The 11936-nt window shown below is 38.5% G+C and overlaps 1 protein-coding gene across 1 annotated transcript; it reads left to right on the forward strand.

Moving 5' to 3' along the window:
* Positions 1-124: 124 nt before the first annotated feature.
* Positions 125-11426, forward strand: RABGGTB (Rab geranylgeranyltransferase, beta subunit; the record flags this gene model as incomplete). Its single annotated transcript, XM_010016594.1, has 8 exons — positions 125-232; positions 1248-1445; positions 3807-3912; positions 5203-5255; positions 5375-5485; positions 6961-7086; positions 7905-8054; positions 11027-11426. Coding segments are annotated over 8 exons (993 nt in total), but the record flags the coding sequence as incomplete, so codon positions are not given.
* Between the last annotated feature and the right edge of the window lie 510 nt (positions 11427-11936).

An 11936-nucleotide genomic window follows, 5' to 3' on the forward strand; every position in this document is an offset into this window, starting at 1 on the left:
AGTCAGCCCGTGTTCACGGGAGAGACGTGTCGTGTTGTCAGCGTGCTGGTGGCGGCTGAGTTACACCCAGGTGCCACAGCCTGAACTGACCGCACAACCGGCGTTTTGTTGGTCCTTCTTACAGGGGACACCGCAGAAGGATGTTGTGATAAAACCCGATGCCCCAAGCACGTTGCTCTCGGAGAAACACGCGGACTATATAGCTTCGTATGGAACAAAGAAAGATGATTATGTAGGTATTGACTCGTGTCGGTGCAGCTGTGGTTTTAACAGCCATAATAGCCCTTGTTTACTTGTTCACAAGCCAGTTCCTTCTCGCCCTGCAATCCCAGGTACAAAAGAAGGAAGTCTTTGTTAATTTCTCAAGGTCTGTGATGAGTTTTGGCATGTATTATCTGAGTATAAATTTGAAGATTATCGGTTTAGCTCTAGAATTACTCTGAGACCTGAGAAATGAGCTGCTTGTTGCATCTTCACCTGCTAGAATGCACAAGGAGTATAGCTACATTTACACGTTGCCCTTTTGGTGGGTCAGCATGCTGAATCCCACCACAGCACTGCCCCGTGCCTCCTGGGTTTGAGAAACAGTTTAACATGCAACAGTTTTACAGCCACAGGCTATCAGGTCCACACCGGATTCCAGTTCCAGCAGATGAAAGATGTCAGTGTGTCCGAAGAAAGCGTGCAGTTTCCTTTACTTTACAAAAGAACTCTAAGCACTATTGCTAATGATTGTTCCTGTGCTCAGAAAGTAGAAAACAATGTTTATGGGTGGTGTGGGTGATGTGATCGATGTAAGAGAATTCAGTATGAAATTTCATTTCCTAGTTCAACTTTAGATTGTGACGGTTTTGGCACTTGGCAGTAAGTTTCATTAAATGTGAGGTTTGTTATTTTTGAGACTAGATGGGGTGGCAATTTGAGTGGTAGTTTGGATGCCAGGATAACATCTGAATTGGTGCTCAACTACCTGTATGTGTTCAATTTGATATTGGGCTTGATACTTTGAACTAGAAAATACAGGGGAGGAAGGGAATGTAGTATATGTAGATACATATATGTGTGCCGGTACGTATGCAAATGTATCATCTGCAGAGTATGTGTGAGTGGCTGCTATTTAATAAGTTGTTAATGGGAGGAAAGATGGTTGGCATGCATTAGTTAACATTTACAGTTTGTAGTATTTTCATTGTTCTGTACTGATGATGTGCTTACCTGATGAAGAACTAAAACAATGCACTACTTAGGAATACTGTATGTCGGAGTATTTGAGGATGAGTGGTGTTTACTGGGGGCTGACAGCAATGGATCTCATGGGGCAGCTGCACCGAATGAACAAAGAAGAAATTCTGGAATTCATCGAATCATGTCAACATGAATGTGGTGGAATAAGTGCCAGCACAGGTCATGATCCTCATCTCCTCTATACCCTCAGTGCTGTCCAGGTAAACGTAACAGGGTAATTTTGGAAAAAACCCATTGCAGTTACTGCGTTTGATGATTGCAGGCTGACGAACCAGGTCCTGCGGGATGCCAGTGGAAAAACTGTATCAGTTCCTTCTTCAAAAAAAAATCAAACACACAACACTCCAGCATTTGGCTGTATCATTTCCGACAAAATTGCCAGATTTTGGCAAGTTGTGGGTTTTGATGATAAGTTAATGCATTCTTGATAATTTTTCTACAGTTTTTTGGAAATACTTCTTAGCTACAGGCTTTGCTCAAGCTTTTGGTAAATAAAATTTGGATTTTCTAAAATATTTTTAGTGTACATCAAAGTGAAAGATAATTATGACCAGAATAAGATTAAAGTTTGGGATTTTTTTTCATGTATACATTACTGTAGTTGTGATTGCTAGATATTGTAACATATTAATAAATAATACACATAAGTAAGTATATATCTAAACTATGTAGTATGTATAATTATATATAGTGTGTTTAGACGTTAGTACTGTACAAAAGAAACACTGTAGCACTTGGTTCCTGCAGTGTTTCTCAAATCTGTGTTTTTGTGTATAACTTAAAAATGATACCAGTCTCCTGAGCATTTGATTTACGTGGTGTGTACTCTTTCTCTGAGAAACAGTAATTCTCAATCTAAGTTTTTCACTGGAGCCATCTCCACTGTAGATCTAATTTCTCGTGCTCTCTTGTTTGTTTTGTTGTTGGGGTTTTTGTTTGTTTTGCGTTTTGTTCTTCTCATATAAAACTCATGTTGTGGAAAAAAATACCAAAAAGGCTTGGATGTTTGATTGCTGCATAACTTCTTTATGGTCCAGTGTTATGGAAGAAATTTAACTGGTGTTACAAATAAATAAGAACATCCTGTTTTAGGAAGACAGTGTGTTGGATTTAAGGCACTGGATTTGAAACCCTTAGGTAGGACAGAAGAGTGGTGTTTTCTTGGGTCAGTGACTAGTGTTGGCATGTATTATCTGCTCTGAGTTGGTATTTATTACCAGTTTAGCTCTAGAATTACTCTGATACTGTGAGAACCAGGAAACTAAAGTTTCTTTAGGCTGTGACGTCTGAGATGTTCCGTACTGTCCAGTCAAGCTCCCTTCACAAGTTCTAGTGCAGTGTAAGAAGGGGATACAATTTGAGGTTGTTTACTTTCACTTATTAGAGATATTCGTTCTTAAACAAATACTTGATGTTACTAGAGGATGTTTTCATGCTAACTGCATGCAGCTCTAGATGTGCAAAGTTGAGAACTGTTAGCAAGTGCCGATGTAATGCTTCCGTTCATTACAACAGCATGTCTTATTGAACATGCATGTTCTTAACATACCCAGAATACGTAAAGGGTCATGTCACATCTTGCTTTGGTGACTATTAATAGTAATTTGTTCAGATTTGCTTTTTAAGGAGTATGCAATGGTTATATGTTTTCTGTTGGAGTTGTATGTTCTTTTTTTTTCGTTTCCTTAAGACTTAAATTTTGTCTAACAGTTGAAATCGATTCCAGCTAACTCTGGGTGTTTGAAGTATTTTTCAGGCTTGGCACTATAATACTGCTTAGTTTGAACTGTTCTTTCTATTATGCTATTTATAATAAATTCTTGATTACTCTCATTACATATTATGCAAGCTATGAGTAAAACCAGGAAGCTGGCCGGGGCTCGGAAACAGTGTTGCTTTGTAATATGGATTTACTGGTTCAGATCAGTGTTAGCTCAGAGAACTTTATGTTCCCTATGACCTTTTGTTTTTCTCCCAGAATATATTGACTGTACAGATAGTGTCTAATCTTATTGGTCATACTTAAATTACCACAGTTTGGTTCTCATCATTATATTTGAAAAACTGAATGTAAATAAAAATCTTATAATTTGAAAGTAATTATTGCTGACAGGCTTGGACTGTAAGTGCTGTTAGTAACTAGCTGCTCGACTTACACTTGCATATATCCAAGTAGCAGCAGTGCACAAACTACACAGTTGTAGTCTAGGATGTCGTTATCCCATTACAAAATTAACCATAATTAAATCTCTGTTCTACATAATGCTGACATAAAAACAAATAAACCTGATTATGCTTTTGAAAAGAGAGCTGGAAGTTGGAAAGTAACAAATGAGTTCAGCTTGAATTGGCTATATTTGCACTTGAGAGTTTCTTGACATTTTTTAGACAGAGATAGATGAACTGCAGTGAATGACACTTTGTTTTAATAAACCTTATCAGATAGCATTCACAGTTAAATGAAGTCTTTTATAAATCCAGGATGTTTGGTTTTTTAAAGAAATAGGGGGTTTTAATTTTTTGCCTCTCTTTGATTGTTACTTTGTCTGTTTTTTCCCCAGATTCTTATCTTGTATGATAGTCTACATGTTGTTGATGTAAATAAAATTGTTGAATATATACAGAGCTTGCAAAAAGAAGATGGATCATTTGCTGGAGACAAATGGGGTAATTTTTAGATCTTTAAAATTTAGCGGCTTGGCTGACACATTAAGTCTGCAAGCTTAAGTTCCCTTGGGTGGTTTTTTTGCTTATGTTTTGTCTGTGAACAGTTATTTTCTGAGTTGTGAAAAAGGACAGAGATATGTTTCATTCCTTTCATAAGTAGTCTAAACTTCACGTTTATTCTTGTATTAAAAGTGTCTAGCTCTGAAAGAAGAAAACTTTTGAGCATTTGTAACTTGACAGTGCTTTGATATACCAGATAAACTACTTCATAAGGGATACGAAATTGCGTGCTATTTAGTGACAGTCAGTTACGATCTTTATGCGTGTCAGCTGTGAAAGGATCTTTCACTATATGGGAATGAGAAAAATTGGGTTTGTACACATGAACTTCTCTTAATACTGATCTTGTTTCTGCACATAAATTCCTTGTGAGCAAAGATGATATTGTTAAGCTGTGGCAAAAATATTTAGTCACTCTAAAAATTCCACATGGAACACTTACATTTTAATAAAATTAAAGTACTGAAACATACCGAATGCACAATGGATTTACATTATTTCTGGAAGGAAGTTACAGTGAGACTGAAGGAGTGCGGTACCTGATGTGGGACAGAACAGCACAGGTTTGGTTTGTATTTATCAGCCAGTGAATTGATGAAGAAGAAAAGTCTTGTATCAGTTTAACCAAAAACCCGAATTTTTGTGGATGGGTTCATTTATAAATTTTGACTTCAAGTATTAATTGCTCGGAGTTTGTGCAAGGAGAGTTACATTGGTATAGACTTCCTGAGCAATCATGCTGCTATAGGTGTAGCCTTTCTGGTTTAGCTTCCAGATGTAAGTATACAACTTTTATCAGCCTTACTCTAAAAACAGAAGTGGCTTCTGCTTCTGCCTGGATTTAAGGCAGATGAAGAGTTGTGCCTGAGTATTTTTGAGTCCACTGCTCTGTGGTTATCTACACTACAGAAACCCTAAAATTACGTAGTTACTTGTAAATTACCACTAGTTGAACTGATTTGGATATATATGTGACTGTACACCAGCTCATAATGTACTGTTTGGTTTTATGTGCAGTAAACAGTTTTAATGTACACTTTCTAAATTAGTGAGGAATAATTCATGGGCTGGAAAAAGAAACAATCCAAGAGCAGTTTTTGGCCGATTTTTATTCTGTGTAAAACCTAGTATTTCAACATACTATTCCATGCTTTCAGTGGTGATTTAAGTGTATTTTTGTTGTTGTTAATAAAAATACTTTTATTTCATTCCCTATCCCTCACTTTCTAGGAGAAATAGATACAAGGTTCTCCTTCTGTGCTGCAGCAACTCTTGCACTTCTGGTGAGTCCTAAATCATTATGTGCACAAGTGCAAAATCTTCTCTTTGATACTGCCAAAGTTTCTGTATGTAACAAGCTTGGTAGTATATAAAGTGCATTAGTTGCTTTTCTGACTTGCAGGGAAGGCTGGATGCTATTGATGTGGGAAAAGCAGTAGAATTCGTTTTGTCCTGTATGAACTTTGATGGAGGATTTGGTTGTAGACCAGGTTCCGAATCGCATGCAGGACAGGTGAGTTTTTCTTCATATGGAAATGTTTTAAAATTGCAAGCATCACATACTGCGTATAAGCGTTTCTTTACAGTATCTGTCAGTGATATCCATTAATAAACCTTTCTTGTTTCCAAAATGCCTGATTCTAGTACCTTAGTTAAAATAAACAAACAACTAGCTAGATAAATCTGAGAGATTTGGAACATTACATGGTGGGAGTGGGGGGGAGGAATATCATAAGGGAACAACTTCCAGGACTGTATTTCAGTCTTCACATATTGATATTGAAACAGTTAGCATGAGGATCTTTTAGAGAATTTGAAACTGGTATTAATAGAGACATTGTGCACTTTGTCTGCCACAAATCGTGAAACATAAAGGTCAGTTGTGTATTTTGTTTGATACTTATCAGCTGGTGAACTCAAATAAAAATGAGACGTGAACCTTCTCAAGTGGAGGGGAAAAAATAAACCCAAACCAACTGGTATAGTGGTGTTGGCTCATATGGTCTAGATATTTGGACCATGTTCTACTGGTCAAGCAAGTCAGGTTAAGTAGCTGAAAGCACTCTCTTTGCAGCTGGCATTTCCAGGGAGGATTAAATCTGTTGTGCATATTCACATACTCCTTGAAATGCTGTAAAAGGCAACTCCTTTGCCTGCACAGTAGTTCAAAAGTTTTCCGGGAATATAACATTTATTTTTTTACTATTCTTGGATAGGCTCATCCCTGTCAGTGTGTGCTTTTGTTGTCGGTTTTTGTTGTTGTCGTTTTAGGTGTGTGTCTTAATTAGGGAAAGGTGATTATGAGCGGTCTTCAGTTGAGATTTTGGTCTCTTGTGGTTTGTGCTTGGCTGCTTTCCTAGTGACTGCATGAAAGGTGACCAGAGTATGCTGTTGCACTGTAAATGTTATTTCCCAGAAAAAAGTAAACGGGGATTAATGGAGATATGTTACGTGGCACATTGGCAGCAAACCTGACGTGGCTAGATATATGAGGGATTGCTAGGATAGTTAAAGATCAGAGCTAACCTGTTTCTGCTAGAGAATTTAGTTGGTCTTTAGTTTGCTGTCTGCAAGCCTTAGGGTAAGAGGCACATAGAGGAACAAACCATATGCTGGATGCAGAATTTTCATACAGGCCATATCCAGCCTGCAGAAATCAGTTTGCCTGCTCTGGCTTCAGAGTCTGTGATTTTAAAATAAAACTGTAGGGCTCTGCCTGATCGCTTAGAATCTTTTTCCAAACCATGCATTAATGTCTTATATTAGTCAAGTCTTACTGTTCTGTAATTGCATCATGTAGCTGGTACTTTTATACAAAGCAACTGTATCAATAACATACTTTTCTAATGGAAAAGTAAAACCAGAAGTTAAAATGTGTGCTTAATTTGTATTGTTTGCATGACTATATTCCTGCTTTGAGATCTTCCTGCATTTAGTCTGCTAACTATAGTCTTTAAATACACAACCAATTTATGTCTGTAATTTTAGATCTATTGTTGCACAGGATTCCTGGCTATAACAGACCAGTTGCATCAAATAAATGTTGACTTGCTGGGTTGGTGGCTTTGTGAGCGTCAGTTACCTTCCGGAGGTCTCAATGGACGACCAGAGAAGGTATTGGGTGGCTTTTTTTGTTTGCTCAGACCTCAGTAGAGATTATTTTTTCTAAAGCTGAAGTACTTCTGGAAAACGTCATGACTCCTATGAAGTGTTTCAAAGAAGTCAGGCCTTCATTTTGACTCTTCATTTTGTCACTAACATCTGCCATGATGTCCTTAGTTACGCTTAGTCTGAGTCCTCAGTTTAGGAAGGTACGCATGTGGAAGTATGTCTTGCTGACTGCTTTAACCAGTATCTTGTTAAATCAGGGCTTTAATATTTTCCGACATTGGGAATGATCTCTTCTGTAGAATTCATACAAAAATTACTGTTTTCCTGGATGTAGATCCTGGGTGTAATAGTGTTCCTCATCACACTAGGGAATTGTGTGACCTCGAATATCTCCACTGCTAAATAGATAACCAACCAAAAACACTTCCCCTGCTCCATCCATCCCCCTTCCCCCTTCATCTCCTTCCACCCCACCCAAAAAAATCCCCAAAAAGTAATTGGTACGAAGTTCTTTGTGTTTCCTACTCCTGAAAAAGGGGCTGTGGTTTTTAGCCTCTCCTACACAAGGTGAAGAACATTTCAAAATCACATTCTTGTGGTTTTGTTTCCCAAAGAAGGGAAGAGGTTTGGGAGAGACCTTCCCTTCCTGAAAAAGGGAAGTCCTCTGAAAAGAGACTGCATCCAGGAACTTGCTCTTCAAGTGTTGTTTCTCTGCAACAGTATTGGGTCAGCACACTTGGTAATTTGCAGAATTACCAATAAAATTTGCAATGTCGTGTTTAAAAGAAAATCAAATAATAATCTGCTTCTCTGCTTGCCAGTTACCTGATGTATGTTATTCATGGTGGGTGCTAGCATCTTTGAAGATGATTGGTAGATTACACTGGATTGACAGAGAGAAGCTGCGCTGCTTTATTTTGGCTTGCCAGGATGAGGAGACGGGAGGATTTGCTGACAGACCAGGAGATATGGTAAATAACCACTTACTAAATAAAATACTTAACTGAAAATTTCAACTGGGAAAGTAAATTTTCTCATTCGAGTGTAATTCAACTTGTGATCCAGGGGTAAGCGTTCTGCAGAGCCTGCAGTGTACTTTGAAGGAAAGAACAGGGTAGAGTTGCTTTCAAAGGCTTGCTTGGGGAGCACGTATTTTATATCGCAGCTGCACTGTGGTACTGTGCACGTGCTGAAGTCAGTTGCCCTTCCTGACAAATTCTGGTGTGGTTCTCGTAACGCATACCACACAGATTGTTTCTCACAAGACCACTTGGAAGATCCCTGTAAAAAATACTGTGTCTGGTGGTTTGGGTTTTTGGGGGGGGGGGGGGGGGGGGTTTTTGGGGTTTGGTTTATTCTGTAAAATGATTTGCAAGCTAGAGTCCAGTGCTGGTGCAGTAGTCCTCAGCTCTCAGTAGTCCTCAGCTCTCTTCATGGTTTTGCCCGATCTAAATGAGCTGTAAGTTTTTGTTAAGAATCCTTATATGCTGTATATGTTGTTCTGTGCCAGCCCAGCAACTGCCTCTCACTGGCATTTGTCTATAAGAGGAGGGAGGAATAAGCTTTTGTGGTAGCATTATGCAGAGCATGGTGGTACGAATTTCCTGCTTGTTTGAGAGAGCAATTACGGTTTAGCTGCTCTGTGCTCTCTGGTTTCAAGCAGAAATAATGGAGATTGCCCAGGTAAAATGGCAAATAAAGCCATTTTCCTTATCTTTCAAGGGTGCTGGACAGATAAAATTGAAAGTATTCTAAGACCTCAGTGCAGTTCCTATAGAGCACTTGGCTGCTTATTTGTCAGAGGCCACAGGGAAGTTTTAGCTGTTCTTACTGCAGCTGAGCATGTCTTCTCCTTTCTCCACAAATGCCTTAAAAACTGAAGTAGCTTTCTGTTTCTTTGCAAGCTGATAAATTATTCCCGCTTGGGGAAGGGGGAGAAATCTCGTTATTCTGGTCTGTCATTTGGGAAGTATTTTGGTATTCTTAAAATTGGAAGGCTTTTGTATTTTTAAAGAGCTCACAGAAAGACTCTAAAAAGAATTCTCCATGAGAAGCCTGACACTTAAAATCTTTGTGCTTTTCTGGCTTTGAGATTAAATTTGAGCTATTGAACTGTTTTTGTCTAGCTAGAAGAGCAACTGTGCAGGGCCTTTCCTCTCTATCTAATGCAGGCACCACTGGGAGAGGTTTTGTGTATTGTTAGTGGTCATTTCATATTATTTTTACCTGTCATCCACTGTTGAAGTGGGTGCTGCCATAGAAGTGTTGACACCTACAGGATTTTGCTTTGTTCATATAAAAACTCATTGCTAACAGACCTGTTGTTTTGGGGGGTTGTGGGGTGTTGTGGGATTGGTTTGTTTGAGGATGGGTTTTTTGGCTAGGATGGGGTGGTAGGTTTTTATTTGTTTATGGGGTGGTAGTGTGGTGTGGGTTTTGGTTTGGTGTTGGGGGTTTTTTTGTTGCTGTTGTTTGGTGGGGTTTTTTTGTTTTGTTTTCAGTTAGTTCCAGGTTCCAGTCTTGATTTGATGTTGTGATTATACTTCAGGTTTTGAACCACTTGACAAAAAACAGCTCTGTCTTTTTCGTTGTTTTTTTTTTTTTTGTGGGATTGTTTGTTTGTTTATTTGTTTATTTTTAAGTTCCAAGCAGCTAATTCTCAATAACTTAACTTTAGTAGCTGTGCTTATTAGCTCTTGGTTGTTATTCAGCAGGTGTTTCCTTGTTACGTGCTTTAAAGAAGATTGCAGAAAGGAGTAGATGGCAGTAAATGTATCTTCTAGGAGTTTGGGTTTCCCTGAACATAAATATTGTTCATCAACAGACTTGAATCTGGAACTTCACTTGCCCACTTCCCATTGGGGAGCATCTCCCCTTCTGGGCCTGTCCATCTGTCTTGCCATTCCTAAAGTGTGCTGTTCATTATTATTATTTTGCTGCTTATTTTTTTTACCCCTCTTCTAATGGCCACATACTCAATTCTGAGATGGAGCAAGTAAACATAAGCCTGAGCTTTGACAACACCAATAATGTGGTTGCCAAACCACTGAGGAGCATAGCACTACATGCTATGGTAGTGTAGTTTGAACCTTCTAGGCTGTGATCAATGGTTGAGGATCCTGTATATGGCTACAACATGGTAATTTGGCTTAGTTTACTGCAGTATAGAACCTTTGCAGCGAGATCCAGAGGTTCCACTAATGCAAACAGGGTGTATGCTGCACGAGACAGCACAGGGACTTTTGGATAGGTTTTTTGTAGAATGGTTGGTTAACTCCACCAACAGAATGCTTGTCATGAGACTTCATAATCTATTGCAGTTATGTGGTAATAAATGCTTTTAGGGAAGGTTCATACATTGACGGAATACTTGGATACCAATCACTGCTCCTGTCTCTTCTGGGTTTTTTCTTACTTGTATCTTTCCGTTCAGTTTCACAATAGGTTGCTGCTTCCCTCTGAAGATTTTACAGCACAGCTCTGTATTCAGAGACCGTTAAAGAGCTGAAGAGCATTATAAGGTTGCTGAAGAGCAAATGGGGAATTTATGGAAGTGATACTTATAGATGATCAAACTTAACTTTTAAAATCTCTATTTTTCTTTGCTTCTGCTACCCTGTGACATTTCATGGTAATGGAGGCAAATGAGTGCTTCCTCCCAAATTCAGAGTTGAAAATTGCCTTAGCAGACAATTGACAAGCATCTCTAAGTAAATCATGGTATTGTAAATGCATGCTGTGGAAGCTGTCTTGCCTGTCAACACATGTCAGCACAAATGGAAGTTTTGTTCAGTTGCATTGTCTCCTTCAGCCATGGGGATTTCAGTCTCTTGCTAGCAAACAGAAGCTTCATTCCATAGAAGTGACAAGCTTGTATGGAATGAACATTTGGACATAAGCATGTTTGGAAACAGACTCAAACTCTTTTTTCTTCTTCCCTCAGGTGGATCCATTTCACACCCTGTTTGGAATTGCTGGACTATCTTTATTAGGAGAAGAACAAATCAAGGCAGTCAATCCTGTCTTTTGTATGCCAGAAGATGTCCTTCAAAGAATAAATGTACAGCCTGAGCTTGTAAACTAAGCCTTGTAGAGACAAAAGGTTGATATGTCCACTTGCTTTGGTTTTTACTGATTTTAAGCAATCTCATCTCTGAAACTGTTAGCATATTCTTCTTTGAGATGTTTACATTGCAAACGTAAAGCAATAGCTTTACTGTCAGCTTTGTCACTTCATAAACTGTATCAGAACAGGCCGCTTCTAATGATCTGAGTGTAACATGTTCTTTGGTTGTATATAAGAGATGTAGAAACACTTCTATTGTGTATCTAAATATGTGGGGGTTTTTTGTTTTTTTTTTTTGTTTTTTTTTAATATTCAAGTCAAAGCAATAGTGCAAATGTTTAATTTTTGGATTCCTGTGATGTCAACCATGCTCACATCTGTCCTTCAACAAGCATGTTTTGGTGGCGGATCACAGAAAGCACTTTACAAGAGTATGACAAAAAAATCCCAACCTGCAAACAAAACCCTACTTAAGCCATGCACTGAATGCCACACACTTATGTATGTAATTGTTCTGTTCACATTTGCCATCACTTTTATATACTGAGAAACAAGCTTTTTCTTCTGATAGTAACTGATTCCAGTGAAAACAAAAATTATGGTTCCATTAAGCATATAAATGTCTTCACTTATTGGTGAGTCCCTTAGGCAAAAATTCTCTGATACTTGAAATGAAGCATGCCTTGAGTATGTGTAGCGAAATTTGCTAACATTGAGCATTCTAGAGAAGGTCTATAGGACAGTAACTTCTATCTGAATATGGAGTTGATGCTAAATTTGTTGCTGG

Source organism: Nestor notabilis, unplaced genomic scaffold (genome assembly GCF_000696875.1).
Source record: "Nestor notabilis isolate BGI_N333 unplaced genomic scaffold, ASM69687v1 scaffold27936, whole genome shotgun sequence".
NCBI lineage: Eukaryota > Metazoa > Chordata > Aves > Psittaciformes > Psittacidae > Nestor > Nestor notabilis.